Source organism: Pan troglodytes, chromosome 7 (genome assembly GCF_028858775.2).
Source record: "Pan troglodytes isolate AG18354 chromosome 7, NHGRI_mPanTro3-v2.0_pri, whole genome shotgun sequence".
Lineage (NCBI taxonomy): Eukaryota > Metazoa > Chordata > Mammalia > Primates > Hominidae > Pan > Pan troglodytes.
Window position 1 is genome coordinate 63,929,165 of NC_072405.2, and position 22,765 is coordinate 63,951,929.

Sequence of the window (22,765 nt, forward strand, 5' to 3'; positions counted from 1 at the left end):
ATTTAAAAATGCTCAAGAAAAATCATACTTGATTGTTTGGATTCCAGACAAAGCTAACGTTTCTTAGGCCAGTAAGATTGCTCCAGATGAAGTTGAGCAATAAGTAAATTGAACTGTTTAATGCAGCTGTTGACCAGTAGATAGTTTGGTGTTAGGACTCACAGCAGGATTCCTTCTAGAAACCAGAACTATAAAGGCTGTTCAGAATGAAATAGTATATCAAGTTCAACTGCATATTGAGGGAACTAGATAGTTCTGACTCAAATAAAATTTTAATAGAAGAACAGAAGGCAATTTAGGCATGAGTAATTGACAAATTTTCCTGGACTGGAAACGCGAGGCTGTTTGATAACATAGGATGCTGTGGCCATGGGGCTGGCTGTGTCTGAAGGGCATGAACTTTGGAGGCCAACACAAATGGCATCTATGCTCAGCTCCACTTCTCATTAGCTGTGGAAACTTTATACGTGATCTAACCCCCCTACGGTGAAGACTCCTCATGGGTCAAAAAGAGTAAGTAGCACCACTTTCATAAGGCTTCCAAGAAGGCTAAGAAAACATATATAAAGCATTTTACCCATTAAGCACATATTTTAGGCAGAAACACTGTTAATTTCCTTTGCCTGATCATGCGTGTTCATTTCGGAAAGCTGACTGACAGAAGCAAACCTTACAGCTGCCCACATACACAGTCATGCCTCACTTTGATGCATTCCTTCGACTGCCCCTCAGTCACCATTCATAGCCAAGTGGGAAGTTTGAATCTGGGTGACATGGCACCTTCTTTTTCTTTAATGTTAGCAAGTTTAAATTTAATACTAGGCTTTCATAAAACAGGAGGACGTAGGCAGTCCTTCGTTATCTGTGCAGCATGCTAAAAATTGTGTGCTAGACAGTAAATTAGAAAAAACTGCCCTATAAATTTCAATTAATCTTACTTTAGTTTTAATATTTAATATGTCATCATGAATCACATTTCCACAAACCACACTGGAAGTTCAGAAAAAGAATATAGGAATGTGTTAGATTTTTACTATTATGTTTTTTCCAAAAAAACAGCAAAAAAAAAGCTATTCCCTAAATAAAGCATGAAATCGGTTGGATTTTCCTCTATGACCTGAAAAAGAAAATCAAGTCTTATTGTCCACTGGTGTTGCTAAATTGAGTCCAAAGCATGACATATAACTTCAGTTCATAAATGACCAGAATGGTTCAAATTATATCCTAAAAGAATATGTGTACATGCCCATTCTGTATTGATTTATTTTGTGATTAAAAACAATTGGCTAGGAGGCACTGGTTGATAGTAAAATATGATATGGCACAAAAGGAAGGTCTGTATAGCACAATGCTCAAAGACAAGAACAAAAGAAATGGTTTAAAGTCCTTTATATTTGAATGCATACATAGTTAACTGTAAGCTCACAGCCAACAGAGATGCATTTTCAGCTGAGGTTGTGTGGTGTTTGGTGGTGGCATTGGTTCTTGACACATTGTGCATATGTGCATGTTTGTGTATGTTAGAACCTCATAATTCAACTTTAAGTTTCAATTAATGAATTTACATTTAGAATGATGAGTTGGATAGGCACAAAGGAGAGAGAAACTATGTACAACAGAATCACCAGCCTGAGGAGCTTGTAATCAAGTGAGACAGTTAAGACTAAATAGCATATGAAGTAATTTGAGCAAATACCTGTTGCACTGGCTTCTGCTCACCAAAGAGCAGATGTCACTAACTGACACCAGGGATCCCAAAGGCCAGCTCAGGATCCTTCCCAGCGCAGTCACCTCCAGTGGGTCGCAGTTAGGATGCACAACAAAATCTATTTCTTATTCATGAATTAGGGATCACTCCTCGGCATCAAGACTTTTCATGCCGAGTGAGTTCAGTAGAATCTCAGGGGACAAGAGTCACTGTGGTAGGAAGAGCAGTTAGGGAAAGCTTGAGCTAAACCTGAAGGAATGGTTCTTGGATTTGGTCATGCCTTTTGTATAGGGGGTAGTCTCTACCAAGGGAGGAAGCAGTAGGGACATGAAGGACCAGGGAGAGCAGCCTGCATGGGTCACACATGTGTCACCACGCAGAGATAACCTGTGAAGCTGGACCTGATAATCGACAACCTGAAGAGCTCAAAAGAAGAATCAAGACACAGTGGGAAAATTAGGAACCATTCTTGGGTGTTTGAGCATGGAACTCATGTAATACCAATGGTACTTTTGGAGGATTTATGTCTAGAGAAAGAAGCACATCACTGGGGGTGCTGCGGGGAAGCTGTGATACAACTGAGATCAGGATTTGAGTGCAAGAGGTTTATTTAAAGGTGGTCCCAGGAAGTACTAGTCAGAGAATAGGGAAGGGGAACACACAGAGAAACTAGTGTGTTCATAAGCAGGTCACCTTTGTGGGCAGCTGGGACCCAAGCCCACTGGGGACTCCTCTGTGAGGCAGTGGTCAGAACCCTTCAGAATTACGTTACCTGGCAGGTGGGCAGCAGGGGTGTTGATGCTCCCATTCCCACTTTTCATTGGCAGAGGGCTGCTCCCAGGGCATTGGCTCTCCAGTCCTTTTAGGCTGCCCTGCATGAGGTCTACAACAAAACCCTCAGGATGTACCAGAGTGTGAGTGCTACAGGACCACAGGCAGAGACATGTCTCAGCGTACATGTGCCAGGAAGGCGCCCTGGATTCTCTGTGTTTCCTTCTGTCCCTTTCCAGTAAGGATATTTCTGACTACTCTGCAATGAAGAACTTTCTGAAGACATCTGTGTCATTTCTACCAGCACACCCACCAAAAAAAGATGACCAAAGAGCATGTAGGTTTAGACATCATGGAAACGTTATCTTCAAGTTAATTTCAAACCGATGCCATTTAATTTCCTCCTAACCCCATAGGTGGACAACAGGCCGGCTTTCAAACTCTTGGCCTTGGGAAGGAAGAAACCTCCTGAACATTCACACCTCCCTGAGAGAAGCTGGATCCTTGGCCCCTGGGGCCGCCTGATGTATTTAAGCATGGTGCCTTTTGAAGTAAAACCCTCTCTGTGGGCACTGAACCCACTCATAGTAAGGATGCACAGGAAGACATTAAGGCTGGCACTGTAAGTGAGGGCAGTCTCATCTTGTCTTATGGCTTTAAATACCATAACATCTCCCAAATAATCCCTTAGACTGGACCTGAATTCCAATGCATGCATCCAACTGTCTACTCAAGATCTCTGCTTGAATATTTAAAAAGCATGTCAAACTTAAACTGTCCAAAGCTCATCATGATCTGTGGATCTCACATCTAAGTTGCCCCATCTCTGTAAATGGCAACTCTATCTTTCCAGGAGCTCAGGGCAAACATCTTGGAGTCAGCGTTGCCTCCTCTTTCTCTCACACCCCATGTCTTCCATGAGTATTACAAATAACGTGTAACATGGTCACAAATCCCACTGGCTTTAACTTCAAAATAAATACCCAGAATCTACCCAGTTCCTCACTGCTATTGTGCAGGTCCTAACAACCATCATCACTTGCCAGGTTATTGCAACAGCCTGCCTCTGACTCTACACTCGCTCCCCTTCATGCCATTCTCAGCACAGCTGCTGGAAGTCCTCATGAGATGTTGGCCTCACTGTGCTCCTCCCCTTTTTAAGCCCTCTAATTGCTTCCCAACTCACTCACACAGTCCACACAGTGCCCACCACGCCCTATGTGATCAGACCCTCCCACTGCCTCTCTGCTCTGATCTCCCACTGCTCCCTCCGATCTGCTCCACCACTCGTCTCCCTGATGCTCCTGGAATGGACCACACACACTGCCACCTCATCGCCTCCTGTTCATTCTGCCTGGAATGTTCTTCCAGATTTTAAACGAAGAGGGCTTGCTTCCTCTTCCTCCTTTGGACTTTGACCCAGGTTTCACCTCTCTAGTATATTTCCCTGCCACACATCTGAACTTGCAAGCCCCGTGAAACTCCTTACTTTCCTTCCTGTCTTACTTCATTATTGGCACTTAGCATAAACTTGTATATTTTATCTTGTACTTGTTTATTGCTTATCTTCCCCATCTAAAATGTAAGTCCCTATTTCATTTGCTGCTCTATTCCCTCGAGAGGAGTGTTGATCTCCAAGTAGGTGCTCAACAAATACTTGTTGAATGAAAGAGTAGAATGAATCAATTGTTTTAGTCAAAGGAGACTTTCATTTGGAAACACTGAACTTTTGTCTGTAGGCACAATGCCTAGGTAAAATTCTTTATAGTACCTAGCTTGGAAAGTGATCTCAGAAACTTTTCTCGAGAAGGGCTCTGCATGCTGCTAGATGCTTTGTATGGAGGATCATCCAACTCCTGCCATGGTTAGCACATTGTTTTCAACAGCCCATTTACCAAATTCTTACACCCAGTTGTGGTATGATGATTTTCCCTGGGGTGCTAAAAACAGTTGAGAGCAAATATTGCTGAACCAATAAGATAAGAAAAATTATGGTTCTTATGATGGTGAAAGCTTTTCGCCCTTTCCTGGACTCATCTTCATGAGCTGCTCTGTGCTATATTCCACGGAAGCCGTTTCCAGAAACATTCCCACCACAGGCATGGGCAGGCTGTTGGCACAGGGAGCTCAGATGCTTTCCTCCTATTGAATTGGTCTCACAGCCTCTGAAATGCTGGCCCATGAAGCCTTTCAGCATTCCACTCTCAGAAATTAGCTGCCCACATGAAACAGTGATAAACTGTAGACCAAACCTGCCAATGTACGCTGGGAGCAGACAAACATTGTCTGCTCTCCTCCCAGAATCTTGCTGCAGAGGGCACAGTTAATGGCCCCTGCAGACTGGGCTCATGCAGAGAAGGGGCATTGCTGCTTTCAAGAAAGTCCTCCTATTCACAACCACTAAAGTATTTCAGACTCAATCTAGCCAGACCTTGGGTTCTTTTATTCTCCATCTTTGCACAACACTGTATTTTATGTTTTCTAATTCTGACAAGATTCTGGAGAGACAGAGCTTGAATTTCTTCTTCCCCTAGAACGGATGAATGAATGAATAAATAATACAATTATAATGAGACAATAATGTGCACAATAACACACTGCCTTAAAAAGAACACAAAATGATTGCATTTGGACCTAAACCTCTGAAAGCGTTCAGATGAGATGGGGTGTGGCGGGTGCAGGTTGTGTGGCTGTAGATGCTGTAAGCATCGAAGCTCTTGGAAGTTGGCACTTTGCTGGTGAAATCAATCCCTGTGATGTGCACTGCTTCTGGACACTTCAGACAGGACCTCAGGGCCACCAGAAACACACAACACCCCAAGTTGTTACGCCCCGACTCTCTCTCTCCCCTCCATACTTGGCTGCCCAATGGATGTGATGGGTCAGGCACCCTAGGCCTATGGATTTTTCAGTTATCTTTTAAAACTATAAACATCCATAAATCTGCTAAAGTGAAGCAGTAAAATGCTATAAGGTAGTGCTGTGACTTTAAAAAGAATGAACCACTGCACAAACACATGCACACAGACACTCGGTGCTTTCCTTATTTATCATAAAATCACGTGAACAGGGCTTAGGATGAAGGTTCTGATTCTATCACGATCACTGCTTCCTGAGTTGTGAGAACAAATATTCTGTTAACCCTGTCTGTTTTTTTTTTAATGTGGCTAATAATTTCTGCCAGTAGCCTCTTAATCATTTGAAGACTTGGATCACAGTCACCATGTCAATATTACGTCAAATAGTAACCACTGCTCTATTTACTTCAAGCCACTCTTCTCCATTTGAATACACATTTTACTGTTAAAATATTTGCATGTAGGAGCTCTACAGAAGAATAATTTGGGGAGAAATGCTGCTTTTGTTAGGTACAGTTGCTATGAGGCGATGCGAGTGCATAGAGAACCTTCCTTCCAAGTTCAGCAACTTCCTCTCCTATTTCAGCCGGACTCACCAAGTTGCCCAAGAGGCCCTGGCCATAGTGCCTACTACAGGAGAAATTATTTAATAGAGAAAAAACTTCTATTACTTCCTCCTCTAGGTCAAAGGAAATGCCTGAAGAGTAACTACTCATGTAAAAAATATCCTCGTGAGAGATATGTATAAAATTTAAGCAAAACATATCCCATAGATAAATGTTGTTTTCACATAATAATAAAAAGGAGACCAGGCGCAGTGGCTTATGCCTATAATCCCAGCACTTTGGGAGGCCAAGGTGGGCAGATCACAGCAATTTGGGAGGCCATGGCAGGTGGATCACTTGAGGTCAGGAGTTCAAGACAAGCCTCGCCAACATGGTGAAACCCTGTCTCTACTAAAAATACAAAAGTTAGCTGGGTGTGGTGGTGCACACCAGACCTACTTGGTGTAATCCCCACTACTTGGGAGGCTGAGGCAGGAGAATCACTTGAACTCGGGAGGCAGAGGTTGCAGTGAGCCAAGACCATGCCACTGCACTCCAGCCTGGGTGACAGAGTGAGACTCCATCTCAAAAAAAGAAAAAAAAAAAGAATAAAATAATAAAAAGGAAATAAATAAAAATAAGCCTTTATGAAATACAAGATGCTGAATAAGTATGACTGTACTTTGTGTAAGCTTACAATGCCATACGCCATGATGTGTAGCCACTGAAATATGATCTTCTTTGAGGGCCAAAATTAATTCTCCTTATTTCTATCTAGGAAGGAGATGGAGGCAATCAAAGTGCAGCTCATGGGTCAAGTGTATGCAGAGAAACCTAAAGCCTCATTAGTCTGAGAGTCAGTGTTGCCCTTGGGAAGAAAAATTAAAGTGTGCTTAAAAAGGAAAAAGTGATCAGGTTCAAGGATTTCTTGGAAGGCCCTGTGCATATTCCCCATCTCTCTTTTCCTGCTGTGAATGTTCGTAACATCAGCATGAGCGGGACATTACATGCACACTCATTGCTTTGGGAGAAGTTTGGTGCCTCTGGTGAGAGGTGGTGTACTCGGGGCACTGAGACAATGACAATGAAGAGTGGAGTGTGGGTCACAGCCTGCTCTGGTACTCTCAGGGTGGAAGACAGCCCCAACTGTCCCCTATGACCATGACCCCTAATGCCTGTGTCAAATAGAAGGTTATCCAATTCAGTCACTTTTTATTTTGAGACAAATACTGCATCATTTCACTTATATCCAGAGAAGATATCTAGAGTAGTCAAATCCAGAGAAGACAGAAAGTAGAATGGTGTTTGTCAGGGGCTGGGGAAAGAGGAGGAATGGAGAATCGTTGTTTAGTGGGTATAGAGTTTACATTTTCTTTTTCTTTTTCTTTTTTTTCTTTTTTGAGACAGAGTCTTGCTCTGTCACCTAGGCTGGAGTGCAGTGGCACAATCTTGGCTCACTGCAACCTCCACCTCCTGGGTTCAAGTAATTCTCCTGCCTCAGCCTTCCGAGTAGCTGGGATTACAGGCGTCCACTACCACACTTGGCTAATTTTTTATATTTTTAGTAGAGACTGGCTTCACCATGTTGGCCAGGATATTCTCAAACTCCTGACCTCAAGTGATCCACCTGCCATGGCCTCCCAAATTGCTGGGATTAGAGGCATGAGCCACCACACTCAGCCCCGATTCATTCTTTCTCCCTCAATTCACATAGTTTTTTCTTCCTTTGGATGATTAGTGAGAAATAAAGTCTAATCTTGAAACAAAAGCCACTAGGAAAATGTTCTACCATAGAATATAGGCCAGAATTTTAAGTTATTTTTACTATTATTCACCACAGAATGGAGAAGGCAGAAGCCTAATATCCTGGTACTAAAACAAGGTGGTGGTGTGAGTGTCCTTGTTGCTTAGCTTACCCAATAAAGAACTTCTTAGGATGACAAGTCATACAATTTTCTTAAGAGTAACAAAAACAGAAACCTGTTGAGGTTATGTGTGTGTGTGTGTGTGTGTGTGTTTAGAAAGCTTTGTAGCCAGGCAACAGAAGAAAATATGACTTGCTGGAATCACTGTTTAGTAATGTTGTTTATTTAAAGCTCTTCTGCACAGATTTCACTCTGTATTTTTCAGACAGTAAAAATAACAACTGATAACAGCCAAACTGTTTAATGTACAAAAGATAGCAAAATAAAATTCAATATTAGAATATATTTGCATAGTATCATCATAGGTATTAATGATTTCTTATTCAGCTATGGATACATCAGCAGTTAATGTAACACTCCATCAAATCTTATTTCGGGATTGAAATATTTATCTTACATATGTACTGTCTGAAACATGACTCACGTACATCCCATTTCCCCACAAGTAATGTAAGGATTATGTCAATCATTTCAATTTTAGATTAAATATGTACTAGCTATGTGATCTTTGACATACCAAATGTTTGAGATTTCCCTGCCAAGCTTGTCACTTAGGCCATATTATGTTTCAGTCTGAACTTAGTGACATAGGAGGCTGTGGTTTGAGTCCATGGTGCTGTTTAGCACTTGGAAAATACTGATGAAAAGGAGCTGAGAATTTAAATGCAATTTACATGTTCAGAGTCTCACTGGACTTGATTTTGTGCCTGCGTTGTGGAGGGGATGCGTTACATATAGGTGTCCGTGTGTATGGTGTAGTGGGGAGTTATGCATGTGTGTTTTCATGCACATCTTCAAAAATGCTAAGGAAATCACAAAGTCAAGATGTTGTTGGACTGATATTATGTGTATAAAGTCAGTGCAGAATTCCTGGTGACCTTTGTGATGTAAACAAAACTATATCTTCCCTTAGCATGCTTCCCAAGGCAATAAATAATAAGAATGACCATATGAGAAAATGAATCAGTCATATGGTAAGGAAAGCAAGTGTCTTGTAAATGTGTTTACCTCTGAAGAGGAGGCAGAACACATTGACATTTCAGAGAGGGCTTTTATCGGGAACATCTCCCATTAGCACTAATGAGAGCTGGGTATTTAATCCACTGTTCTCTCATGCTCATGGCATATTTCATCCTTGATGGCAAGGCCTTGAAACTTTTTTCCTCCTTTAATGATACTCTGTGGTAGTTATGCTAAATTTTTAACTGTGTATATGGCTTTCTGTGACTTCTCTCTGCCATCTGTATAAATATCTAAGTGGACCTGAAGCTTTTCATTACTGTGAACTTCCCTGACCAACCTCTTTAGAGATATTTTCTTACAACCACGCAGAATCCTCAAAAGGAAAACCTTAGTGAGCCCCAACCTCCACCCTACCTAGCCCCCAGCCTGGATTCCCTGGATTTCAGGAAGCCCAGAAATCAGCTTGTTTCTCAGTAGGGTGGTGACATCTTCGTCTTCTCCTCTGGAAGGTCAGTCGAAGCCCAGATCCTGATTAACAGACTGATCTAACCCAATGTGACAAAACACCATGCAGGATAACATGTCTAGAGAAAATGACGAGGACTGAAGACGTCAAATCACCTCAGTTATGAGGGGGGAAAAGACCAGCAATCTAGAGGAATCCAGAACATCAAGAGCCACAGTTCATGGCAGCGTGCTTGTCATGAGTGAGGCATGTGTGTGCCAGGCACATCCTCCCATCTAATCCCCACACAGCCTGTGAGGGAGGGACGGCCATCCCTGCCTTCTCAAGGGGTAATTCTGGCTCACAGGATATCGTCTATGAGAACCAGAAGGAAAGAATATTTTCTAGATACAATCAGCACAGTTTCCAAGGAGACAAGACTGCTTGGCTTTTCTCTTCAAGTGTGCAAAGGGTCATTTTCCAGGGACTGGCTGTCAGCCATCCTCCTCTCCCCAATGTCAGAAGTGGACATGGGGTTACAATATAGGACATGAGGTTACAATACAATCCAGGAAGGACCTGGATAGACTGGATGAATAGATAATGGATAGGTAGATGATAGAGGGAGAGAGAGACAGACAAACATAAACACACACACACACACACACACAGAGAGAGAGAGAGAGATGATAGATAAAAGACACAGAAAGATACAGAAATAGGTAGAGATCTAGATAGAGTAACAGAGACAGACAGACAAGTAGATAGAGATGTTTACATAGAGATATAGACAGATATACAGATAGAGAGATAGAGATGGATACAGATAGACATATAGAACTAGATAAATACAGATAGAGACAGACAGAGAGAGAGAGATGAAAGAGAGAATGGTTTCCACAGACTTTGAGTTCTCTGATACAAGCTGACCCACACAAATCAGAGTCTCAAGATGTCTTGGAGCCCAGGTAGCTGAAAGGAAAATCCAAAGATTAAGGTATCATTGCTACTTTGATTTTACTCCTGAAAAAAAACAACTTATTTTTACTGACATCTAATATTTACTTATTGCTTACTAGGTAATTTATGTACATCATCTCATCTTATTTTTAATTAGTCATTTTTTAACAGGATGGAAACCTAAAGTTTAGAAATTAGAAAGTAATTCCCCAGAGTTCTGGAACTGACAGAGCCATGATTGCTCAGAACTGAAGTCCTTAACTTCTGCACCTATTGTCTCTCAGCAAAAAAGCACGTAGAAGACCAGGAAATGCAGTAAATACCATCTGAGCGTTTTTGCTATGGTGAATTCCAGAATAATGCAAGCTGGACAGATGTAATGTATGATCATGGAACCTGGTATTGGGATATCGGGGACCTTGGCCCAGCTTCCATCTCTCAGCCATATCACCTTGGACATCTGATCCCTACATCCCTCCAGCTTCTGCATCCTCTGATTCCAAGCTAGAATATTATAGTATAAAATATGTGGTAGGAATTTGTCAGTGATTTGGTTACCATGGTCAGTGTTAAATAAGCCAAATTTGAGGATCAGGGCCTGAAAAATAAACACATTAAAATTGAAAATGACGTTCAGGCAAATCACAGAATAATAAATACAAGAGGCTAATACACACCAACGAATGTTAAACCTCAATAAGAATAAAAGTCACTAATCGAACATGCATTTTGTCCACCCATATAATTGGCAATTTTAATGATAATACATAAGGGTTTAAGAAAATAAGGACGCTTATCACTACCAATTAGTACAGTCTTTCTAGAGAACAATTTTACAATATATATCAAAAGCTTAAAAAATATGAAAGCTATTTCAGCACTTTAGCTACATGAAAGTTTATTACAGCATTGTTTATGAATTTCAAAAATAACAATAACACATGATCCCACCACTGAGAGATCATCACTTTAATATTTTGGTGTTAAATGTCCTAAATTTTATTCTGTGTGTACACACACACACATACACACACACACACTTAAAATTATTAATGGGATACATTGGCTATACTATTTTAACCTGCCTTTTGCCTTAACAATATACAATGAATGGATGTGTTATAATTTGTTTAATACCTTATCATTGGGCATTTGGGTTTTAACCATTTTTTGTACTATAAATAACACAATGCTGTATATCCTCATAGCTAATCCTGAGTGAATTTGTGCGTGCTCTTTGCCTATAGTTATTTTCAAAGAGCAAGAGCATGTGCAGGACACCAGCCTGGCACTTCACATGACCCACCCGCCCCTACTTCCTAAGGGCAGGACTTCCAGGCTGGCAGATGGAGCCTTAATCTAGAATATTTTCCTGTGTCATTCTTTGTAAGCTGGACCCATCAAGGAGTTGCTATGTTGTATGGAGGTCTTTCCTCCATCAAAAATTCAGGCATTTTAAAACTCCCCATCTAAAAGTAAAGTTTGATACGAGCTATATAGCACAGATGAAACTTGAGGACATTATGCTAAATTAAATAAGCCAGTCACAAAAAGACCAATACTGTATGATTCCACTTATATCCAGAGAAGATATCCAGAGTAGTTAAATCCAGAGATTCATCCAGAGTTAAATCCAGAGAAGAGAGAAAGTAGAATGGTAGTTGCCAGGGGCTGGGGAAGGAGGGGAATGGAGAATTGTTTAGTGGATATAGAGATTATGTTTTCTTTTCTTTTTTTTTTTTTTTTTGAGACAGAGTCTCGCTCTGTCACCCTGGCTGGAGTGCATTGGCACGATCTCGGTTCACTGCAACCTCTGCCTCCCAGGTTCAAGTGATTCTCCTGCCTCAGCCTCCTGAGTAGCTGGGATTACATGCGTGCGCCACCACACCTGGCTAATTTTTTATGTTTTTGGTAGAGATGGGGTTTCACCATGTTGGCAAGGCTGGTCTCGAACTCCTGACCTCAAGTGATCCACCCACCTTGGCCTCCCAAAGTGCTGGGATTACAGGCATGAGCCACCATGCCCAGCCAGTGTTTCCATTTTCTAAGGTGAACGGACTTCTGAAGATGGGTGGTGGTGATGTTTGCACAGCAATGTGATGGCACTTCACACTCCTGAACTGCACACTTAAAATAATTAGGACGGTAAATTTTATGTTATATATAGTTTACCAAAATTAAAACAAAAAAACTCCCCATTCAGGACCTGAAAACAGCTTTTTTTTTTTTTTTTTTTTTTTTGCCATCCTTGGTTTATAGACGTTTGAACTCTGTATGTGCAGTATTAGAAGGTTTGATTTTGTGTCTTATTATGTGAAACTCTGTGAAACCTAATACTGGTTGTTTTATTCTATTGGAAGAAACCTGTCACCAGGATCAGATTAACTGTGAGCTCAAGGTGCTATAAAAACAAACGTCTCATTGTACCAGAAGAGTTCAAGTCCCTGGGGAGCATGTTTGTAGCTTTTTAGCCTATAGAAACAAACAGCTGGGAGTATACATAGCCTTCTCCCAGAAAAAAACTAGAAAGAAAGTAGCTCAGGGAGGCATTTGTGGGAGTTCTACTGACCATGGAGGTCCTGAATTTAAACCTTCTGTTAGAATTGCAAGGAAGTAGAGCATTTATTCATTAATTTGTTCACTCCCTGCAAACACTGTCTGTGCTTTCTTCACAAGATAGCCAACTCTTACATCTTCACACAGCCAACATCACTGGCCCCCCTGATCAAAGCCAGCATCTTCTCTCACCTGGATTATTGCACTAGTCTTCCGGCCAATGCCCCTACTTTTCTCCTGGCCCTACTATCCTTTATTTTCCACACAATAACCAACTTTGTTAAAATGCAAGTCAGATTCCCTACTTTTCCATTCAAATCTCTCCAGTGACTTCCTGTTTCCCTTGGACAAAAACACAAAATTGCAAATATTGCATGTGTTCAATACATACTCATTGAATCCATAAAAGGATGCATGTTAATTGAGTGCTTATTAATCATCAGAAACTGAGCCAGACGTTTCTTTATAGGGGTACAAAGACAAATGACATTCTTTCCTCTCTGGGAGTTTATATTCTAGAATATGAGATGAACTCACAGATGAATACATACAAAAATAATGTTATTTTTCCCTAGTTAAAGTCTGAATAAAGATAATTTGGGCTCAAACAATGGAATGGCCAGTTTTACCCGGGTGGGGAGAGGGAATTCTTGAGTATTATAAAATAGTAGAGATTCCAGCGTGATAAGGAATGTGTAGAGGCATTCCAGGGCAGGAGAACCACATGAGCAAAGGCACGAGGTGCGGATTCATCTCCAAGGAGCAGGGAGTGTTTCAATGAGTGTGGGAACATAGAATATGGGATAGGGCATAGAGGCCAAACGTTAGGAAGAAAGGTTAAAACTAAAAGTTTTAAACTTAAATGCCTTCATTTGCATTGACTGACTTAACTGTTTTGTCTTCTAGGCAGTGGGGAGTCATTGAGGTTTTAAAGGTGATGGAAATTGGATTCAATGTATGTCACAGACAGGTCACACTAGAAGCAATGGGAAGAATCCATTAGCGTTTTCAAAGTCAATCAATAAATAGTAAGAACGAGCATTTACTGAATGCTTACTATCTATTAATACCAAGCTCTGTGCTGAGTCCTTCACTTTTATTACATTTAATTCTCAGGTCAACCTATGTGATTGGTACTGTGATTTTCCCCCTTTAAAGATGGACATATTAAGGCAGAGAGATTTTAAGCCCAAAGTCATACCATTAGTCGATTAAAGAACCAAAATAGAAACCCAAAGAATCTGACTTTAGTAAAGGGAGAGGAAAAGAAATATATTAAAGAGATAAAAGCTCCAGAATATAGTTACCAGATGTAAGTAGTAAAGGCCTAAAATGCCCCCTAGATTTAGCTTGGACAACTTAATGGATGGAAGTGTCTCCCCAGTATAGCAAATGGGACAAATTTAGAAAGAAGTCTAACAAGGTGTTTTGAATATGTTTGCTTTTATATGATTGCGGGAAATCTGGAAAGTAGATGGGGACATGTGTTTGAATCTCAGGTGAGGGTTGGAGTTTGAGATGCAGACTTGGAAATCACTAAACAGGGGAGGAGAAGTCATGGAGTGAACAAGATCAAACACTGATAGAAAAGTGTTAGGGTTGAATTGTGTCCTCCCTTACAGATACTGAAGTCCTAACCTCATACCTGTGAATGTGACTTTATTTTGGAAATAGAATAAGATCTTTGTCATGATCAAGTGAAGATGAGATCATTGGGGTGACTCCTAATCAGTATGACTGTGTAGTTATATAAAGAAGAAATTTAGACACAGAAACAGACACACACACAGGGAGAATGCCCTGTGAAGAAGACAGAAATTGGGATGATGCCTCTACAAGCTGAGGAATGCCAAAGATTGCCAGCAAACCACCAGAAACTACTGAAGGGCGGCATGCAACAGATGCTTCCTTACAGACTTCAGGAGGAATGAACTCTGATGACACCCTGATTTCAGACTTCCAGTCTTCAGAACCGTGAGATAATAAATTTCTGTGATTTAAACCACAGTCTGTCACACTTTGTTAAAGCAGCTCTAGGAAACTAATACAAACAGGTTGCATATGCATGGAGTATTCAAGGATGATTGGTGATGATCGAATGGAGACTATTCAAAAATGTGCCTGGCAGTCAGAGAATCAGGAAAGGCTATTCCAGGGCTATTCCAAGCATAAGCATGTGAACAGCCATGGAGGTAGAAGAAAGGAAACACCAGCAGTTTGCACTGAGCTCATCACAAGCTGCAGCCGTGGAGCGGTGGGAGAAAGAGATCTGCCCATGAAAGTCCCTGTAAAGTGCACGATAGCAAGCTTCACCTTAGAGTTCATACAGAGCAGCCAAAGGTTCAAGGGAATGATTAAAGCCATTTTGTGTTTTAAAATGGTATGTTCTGCAAATATGGTGACAATAGCAACATCATTCTTTAGTCTACCAAAATTATCGAATTAAAATAGGCGGAGCAACTAGGTTGACAAAACTGAAGAATTGTGGATGATAAAACAGTGTTGAGATACCCCCATAATTACCTAGAGACAAATTAGTGACAACATGTAAGAGCCAATGTGATATCAAAACCATGCAGGAGAAAGCAGAGGGAAGACCTTGAGAACTAGATACTCCCTGAGAAGTGCCCTGAACCAAGCTCAGAGTAGGAGGGGAGACATGGAGGGAGGGTGTTCTCAATGATCCAATGCAGGGGTGAGTCCAAGGAGGCCACAGTGCAACCAAATCTGATGCTACTGGAGCGGGCTGGGTCCTTTAATCCCATTAACTAAGAAACTGAAGGCCTTTCCCAAACAAGCCTCCATACTGAGGAGAATCTGCTGGGAATAGATTCCAAACTGAGTAGGACAGGGACAACCGCAAAAGATGAGACAGAATGTCCAAATAAAAGGGGGGAGGAGCAGAGGCAGCTGATAGCAGAAAGTAACAAGTGATTCTGTTTACCACTTCATGAGAACACCAGAAGAGTGTGTTACAGCTGTAAAACAAGCTCAGCTATCCTGGCCCACTCATCCCTCCTAAAAGTATAGGAAACTAAATTAACTTTTAAAACTTAGCAACAAGAAAATTATCAATTATTACAATGAAAAGAAAGTAAGAAAACTGATGTTTCTATAGACAATGAAACAAAAAAAAACACACATGCACAAAATGGATAAAAATCATAAGCAAATACTTCTAAATGACCTGAAAGAAAATTTTAAAATTGTAAAAGCTATGAAGAACAATATAAATCAGAATTAGAAAAATTCATAAAAGAAATAAGTAGAAAAAAGTAATATTTGACACAAAGGATGATGGATAGGACTCATCAGTATAGAATTTTTTTTTTTTTTTTTTGAGATGGAGTTTCATTCTTGTTGCCCAGGCTGGAGCGCAATGACATGATCTCGGCTCACCGCAACCTCTGCCTCCTAGGTTCAAGTGATTCTCCCGTCTCAGCCTCCCAAGTAGCTAGGATTATAGGCATGTGCCACCACACCCAGCTAATTTTTGTAGTTTTAGTAGAGAGGGGGTTTCATCATATTGGTCAGGCTGGTCTTGAACTCCTGACCTCAGGTGGTCCGCCCACCTCAGCCTCCCAAAGTGCTGGGATTACAGGTGTAAGCCACCATGACCAGCCTAGAATTTTATATTAAAAAAAAAAGCAGGACAGACATGAAAACTCAACTGGAAGGGATATGGCACTATACACACACCATAGTGAGAAGATGAATAGAAGATGGAGAGGAGGAAAAATCAAGAAGAAATTTGAGATTAGAAGGATTCAAGAGAAACTGTTAGACACAGAATAAAGCAGATATAGCATATATAATCAATAGGAGGCATCCAAGAAGAAAGACAAAGCAATGGATTAGAAAAAATACTGAATGCTATCATTCAAGAAAAATTAAAACTACACATGGAAACCTGAAGCTATATAATGAAGATACATATCACATTCTTCAGAAAATGGATGCAGAACAGCCGATATCAAGGTACATTCTAATAAAACCATAGATCTCTAAAAAGAAACAAAATATGCTTGGGACTTCAAAGCAAAAAGATCAAGTAGCTTATAAGAGAATGAATGTCAGATTTCTATCAGACTTTTCCATAAGAACACTAGGCTAGTAAACAATGAAGTGACAGATTTAAAGGGCTCAAATAAATAAATTGCAGATCTTGGACCTTGCATGGAATATGCATGAATTCTATATCCATCCAACCTAAGCTTTCGGTGAAAAGCTTGCCTGGATTTTCTGCACCTGCACTTCCTTGCTGTATCTCTGCTATCCTTCGCTCTTGGCATCTGAGAATCTTTGCACTAGGTAAATGCAGTTCATTCACAGACTCTAAAAGTAGGTACCAATCTCCAACTAAAACTGTGAAACTTTTGGGTCTGTGTAACCAAAAGAACCTATACTCACCCAAGGCAAGATTGAGAACTACATACTGTTATAAATATGCAAGAGCTCAGGAAATATTATCCCTATGTACTTTTCTTGAGGGATCTACAAGACAGCAAGCTCCAGACAACCAAATACTGTAGAGACATTGGCAAGAGAGCTGGAGAAGTATTCTAACAAGTAAGTAAAGAAGGATGATGGACTCTGAATATCACCATTTTGCAACATTGATTGCAATATCATCAGTATATGGTAAGATCATAAAATAGAACAACTAATTCTGATGTGCTTCCTGATGAAAGTACACAACATCACCTGCCAAAAACAGTCGAACTTGAAGCTGATCAAAATTCTAACACTAATTACCCATTTGCAGAAAACACAAAGGATAGATATGTTAACCACACCATGCAAATACAATCATTAAAATCAAGACAAAGAAAATACGCAAGAAATTTAAAAGGACATGGAAGGATAATCTATGTTGCAAAAAAGACTTAAGATACGTATCAAATAATCATCTTATGTGGATCCTGTTTGGACTGCATTTCAAACAAACTTAAAAAATTGTGATAATCAGGAAAATATGAACATTGAGTATTTGATACTGTTAAGAAATTACTGTCTTTATTTGTAAATGTGATCACAATATTGGTTTTAAAATTATTTTAAATAAAATACTTATAGATGAAATAATGTGATGCCCGGGGTTTGCTTTAAAATAATTTGGTGACAGGACGTAAGTGGAGGTACAAATAAAAAAGATTGGCAATATGTTGATAACTCCAGTTGACCCTTGAACAATACAAGTTTGAACTGTGCAGGTCTACTTACAGGCAGATTTTATTCCACCTCTACCACCCCTGAGACAGCAAAACCAACCCCTCCTCTTCCTCCTCAGCCTATTCAATGTAAAGATGATGACGATGAAGACATTTATGATCCACTTCAACTTAATAGATAGTTAATATATTTTCTTTTCCTTATGATTTTAATATTTTCTTTTCTCTTTATTGTAGGAATACAGTATATAATACATATAGAAAATATGTGTTGATAGACTGTTTATGTTATCAGTAAGGCTTCCAATCAACTATAGGCTATTAGTGAAGTGGAGAGTCAAAAATTATATGCAGATTTTCAACTACATTGATATCCCAACCCTCATTGTTCAAGGATCAACTGTACGTACACTGGGTGGAAGGGTATAGTGGATGCATTACTTTATTTTTTTCTCCTTTTGTATATGTTGGGAATTTGCAATAATAAAAAGTGGTTTTTAAGGCATAAGAAGGTTTATATGCACATACATTTTGGTATTTCAGGCTTTCATTCTGTCCTAGGAGAAATCCCCTCATGAACACCGTTGAGCACATAAAGAAACTGACAAAAAAGAATGTATGTAGATCTTTAAAGTAGCAAACCCATTCTCCACCTGAATTTCCACCACATTCCACCTCACGCTTCTTCATATTGCAATTGAGCAGAAGGTCTTTATGAGGACTAAAATTGCAGTGACTTCTCAAAGTGAGCATTTACAAATATGGGTACTCTTAAGCAGTTAACTTTGGACTTTAACTCATAAGCCCCCGAGGTAATTGTTTCTTGTGCTTGCTTGCATATGGTGGCTTGCAGAAAAGAACAACCCTGGAGTTTGAATTATAAACTATCATCACTCATCTCTTTCTTATTCTCCATGTTTTCTTTCTAGATATTTCCACACAATATACTTAGGTATTCGAAGCCGACAGAGTGGGGAGAATGACAGATGGAGGTTTTACTGGAAAATGGTATATGAGTATGCGGATGTGAGTATGCTGCATTTGCTAGCCACCTTTCTGGAAAGTGCTCCACAGCTGGTCCTGCAGCTCTGCATTATCGTACAGACTCATAGCTTACAGGCCCTCCAAGGTAAGGGCTTGCAATTTGGTTTCTGAATTTGGGGAAAGATTGACTGGCTACTTTTGTCACAATCTGAGGAAATGTCCTAATGCCCTTTGTTGACACAGGCCTGTGATGTGTCTGCTGTTTTACATGTGTTTCGTGAATGATGCATGATGTTTTCCTACCATTGCTTCTCATGACTGATTAATGGAAAGACAGTGCATTTTTGCTCTCCAGCTGTCCTCTTAGTAGGAAAAAAAAAATCTTTATGATTTTACACTTGGTCGATGTGGGGATAGAGTCAGTCAACTGAGGCTTTCTGGTTTTTATAATGGTATAATTTCCAAAAGTTGCAAAGAAAGCAGTAACTCTCTCTCTCTCTCTCTAATATACATATGTGTGTATGCATGTGTGTGTGTGTATATATATGGTATTAGAGTAATTCCTACTATTTCCTTTTGATGTTGAGAGAGAGAGAGAGAGACAATGAGAAAAAGGAGATTAAAAGGAAATGGTAGAGATTACCCTAATATTTAAAGAAAGAAGGTCATAAAGGAAAAACATGTTGTGAATGTTTATTAATATTTATATACTATGAAGTTTTATAAAATGGATATTATTATCAGATTAATATCTTTGTGCTTTCTCATATTTGATGATCTCATCAGTAGGACTATTTCAGTTACAGCAGAGCTGCCAGGCATTTCCTTAAAGCCTGCTGCTCAAATCCTTTCTAGAATAAGGCAGCAAGAAGATTAGACAGACTGGTGGGTAAGCAGGTGAATACATGGGCACATGGATGATGGATAAGAGGGCATTTTCTAAGGAAAGCATTTCCTATTAATTTGTCAATCCTGTAACTAAATAGATGCTGTTACACAGTTAACATATTGTAAGGTGCTCGTTTTGTTTGGATCTCAGCAGGGCCTCTGTGCGCCCCTCTGGGCACATGCTGCTCCCTTGTGCTGGGTCATGCTCCAATTTGGGTTTTGTTCTGGTTGGTCTGGGGAATCTCCTCACTGTCCTTATAACTTTTTATGGCATGGAGCATGCTAGTTTAAGCTGAGTGCTTTAATTTGGGGGACAGAATCAGGGTGCATGTTACCTGTATAGGAAAAGGAAGAGAAAATGTGTATTGGTAGCTGGTGACCCATTTATTCATAGATTCCTGGCCCAACCCTAGTTTCACACTAGAATAGCTTTGGTCCAAGAAGTTTGAGAATAAGGTCAAAGAGATCCACAATGTATGTTTCTCAATTGCTAGACAGCAAATTGGAAGAAGAGGAAAGTGGAGTCTTTGCACAGAAAAAGAGAAAAGCACGGAGAAGGCAGAAGGCCGTGTGAATTAGTTGTGGATGACTGTTTTTCGTTGCGTCTGGTGGTTGAAGACCATGAGCTGGGCATGCAGAGGCCTGGGCTCTGGCTGTCTCACTACCTCACTATAAAACCTCGCACAGCCACTTAATCTCTTTGGGCCCCAGGTTGCTCAAATGTAAAGGTCACAAGTTAAACTGGATGATTTCCAAACTTCCTGACAGCTCTATTCTATCTTTGAATCAATGAATTCCCAATAGGCATATAATGCCAGGTATATGTTTTAGGAAATGATCTGTAAACCAGAATACAAATGAAATTGAAAGGCAACATCAAACTAAATCTCTGTCAGGAATTTAGTGCTCATCTCCAGAACAACTTGGCAACTCCTTAGTACAATTATACAATTGGGAACTCTCTAGAGGGAGAAAATCCGGGAGCACACGTGGAGGGTTGCAAGTCACCTTCTGGTGGCCCGAGGTCACTGAGTATCTCTACTAGTTTTCTAAAAGATTTGGAAAATTATGGAGAGATTTTTCTTCCAAAGATGATGGAGATAGAGAAGGGAAGGTGAGAGAGGGATCTGAGAAAATGAGGTCACATTTTCAGTTTAAGGACGATACATAAAATTGTACAGAAAAAAAAAAATGAGGAAAATGCAATCCTTAGTCTTCATCAGATTATTTATCCTAAACATAGGAACCAAGAGTTGAGTTGCGTTTTTTGAGTCTTTGGCTCTTTCCTCACATCTAGTGTCCCCAGCTAACCGATTAAGCTTGACACATATACGTCAGGTGTACCGCAGGCATTGAATGCCAGACCTCATCCTTAGCCAAGGCAAGCCTTGCTGTCAAGTTTCAGAATGGCATAGGGAAACTAGGTTCTGTTTCACTCCAAAGGTGGCCAAAAGACAGGTTGATCCAAATATCACTAAGAATCATTGCAAGTCATTGAGTCAAGAGGAGGAATAAGCCCACTATGTTGATCTTATTGCTACTGATTTTTTAACAAGGCAGGTGGGTAGACGGTTGTGTTACAAAACAAAGAGTGAAAATATCTGACAGTGAAAAACAACGACAAACCCTCCAGCCAACGAAGACCAGCCCAGGCAACACTCTGTGATTCCTTTTGCATTTTGAAGAGAAACCTGAAACCTGTCTTCAGAGGGACAGCTTCTAAATACCCCTCTGCTGATAGATGATCCCACTTACAAACAAACCAGCTGATAAATTAAATTGATGTGAGTTCTAAGAACAGAGCTGTTCCCCTTTAGGAAAAGAAAAATAAATGTGATAACCTAGTTTGACATGTATTTTCATACATCTTCAATGGTTAAAAAAAAATTATTGGGATTTACATGTGAAAACACAGCCCTCTGCTATGAATGTAAATAATCAATAGGCATGAAATCTGTAAAGCATTTGCAGATAGCTGTGAATCAAAATATCTAAAACATTCTTATTTAGCAGGGAGAGAATGGTCACTCTGTATGTGACTGTCTAAAATTACCATTTTTTAGGATAGAAAGAAAATTGATCTTTAAACCCAATTTCAACCATCCCACTCTCTGCAGTGTTTTTAAAAAATAAGAAAAATCAGACAAGAAATATGACATTTTATAACTGTTATTAGGTATTGTATTCTCTTCGTGGAAGCTGGGTAGCCCTAGAACACTGTCAGCTGCTTCTCCTTCCTTATGTAGTCACTCAGTCAGAGGAGCCTCCTCATGCTGGAGGCTGACAGGCCCAGGGAGAACTGTTGGAGCATAATTGTTTCTCCATTTGCACTGGCCCAAGAGGCACAGTTTGGCATCTGTTCAGAGAGCAGGAATCAGGGCAAAGCTGAGTCTCAAACCTGAATATGCAGCTCTTCACGCTCCATAGTCACATTGGACATATTACAAGGCAGCAGCTACTCTCCACGGGATCTGGGATGTCCCAGAGCCAGCTCCCCCTGGAGTATAAGATACACACCAGGAGGCCAGACAGCATGCACGGCTGTACCTGCACAGGTAGTGCTCACTGTACTTCCAGAGAGTTTCCAGTTTACATGTCATTATGGTTTTCCAATCCCAATCCCTTATCCTCACTAGGAGAGAGGCGGAGAGGGGAGAGGGACGTTGAGAGGGGGAGAGGAGGGCAGGCAGGAAGGAAAGTGGGATGGGGAGAAGGAGGGAGGGAGACCCCACTCGACCACGGAGATGGACCATGGCATTTCTGTTAGTGTCCACGTGGAGGGTGCTGCTCTCTACCTGTTTAGTGAGGGTGCCAAAGATGCTGAGGAAGATGTGGTCCGAGGCCTGTCAGTTGTATCTTCCAGCAAAATCTCACTCATTCATTTCACCTCATTTCTACTGTGCTCTCCTGGCCGGACCACATGCACTCCCACCCAGACCCCTGTGGATAGCCCACAGCTTCATCCTCACCCCTGCCCTCTTCATTCCCTTC

At 40.6% G+C, this 22,765-nt stretch overlaps 1 protein-coding gene across 2 annotated transcripts in view; it reads left to right on the forward strand.

The window, feature by feature from the left end:
* The window catches only part of XKR4 (XK related 4), a 430,426-nt gene that overhangs the window by 225,775 nt on the left and 181,886 nt on the right, over positions 1 to 22,765 (forward strand). For both annotated transcript variants that reach the window (XR_008536571.2, NM_001033036.1), the window contains 1 exon segment: positions 18,832 to 19,031. Coding sequence is in view for 1 of the 2 variants with exons in the window: in NM_001033036.1 (NP_001028208.1) it covers positions 18,832 to 19,031 (200 nt within the window). In the remaining variant the exon portion in view is untranslated.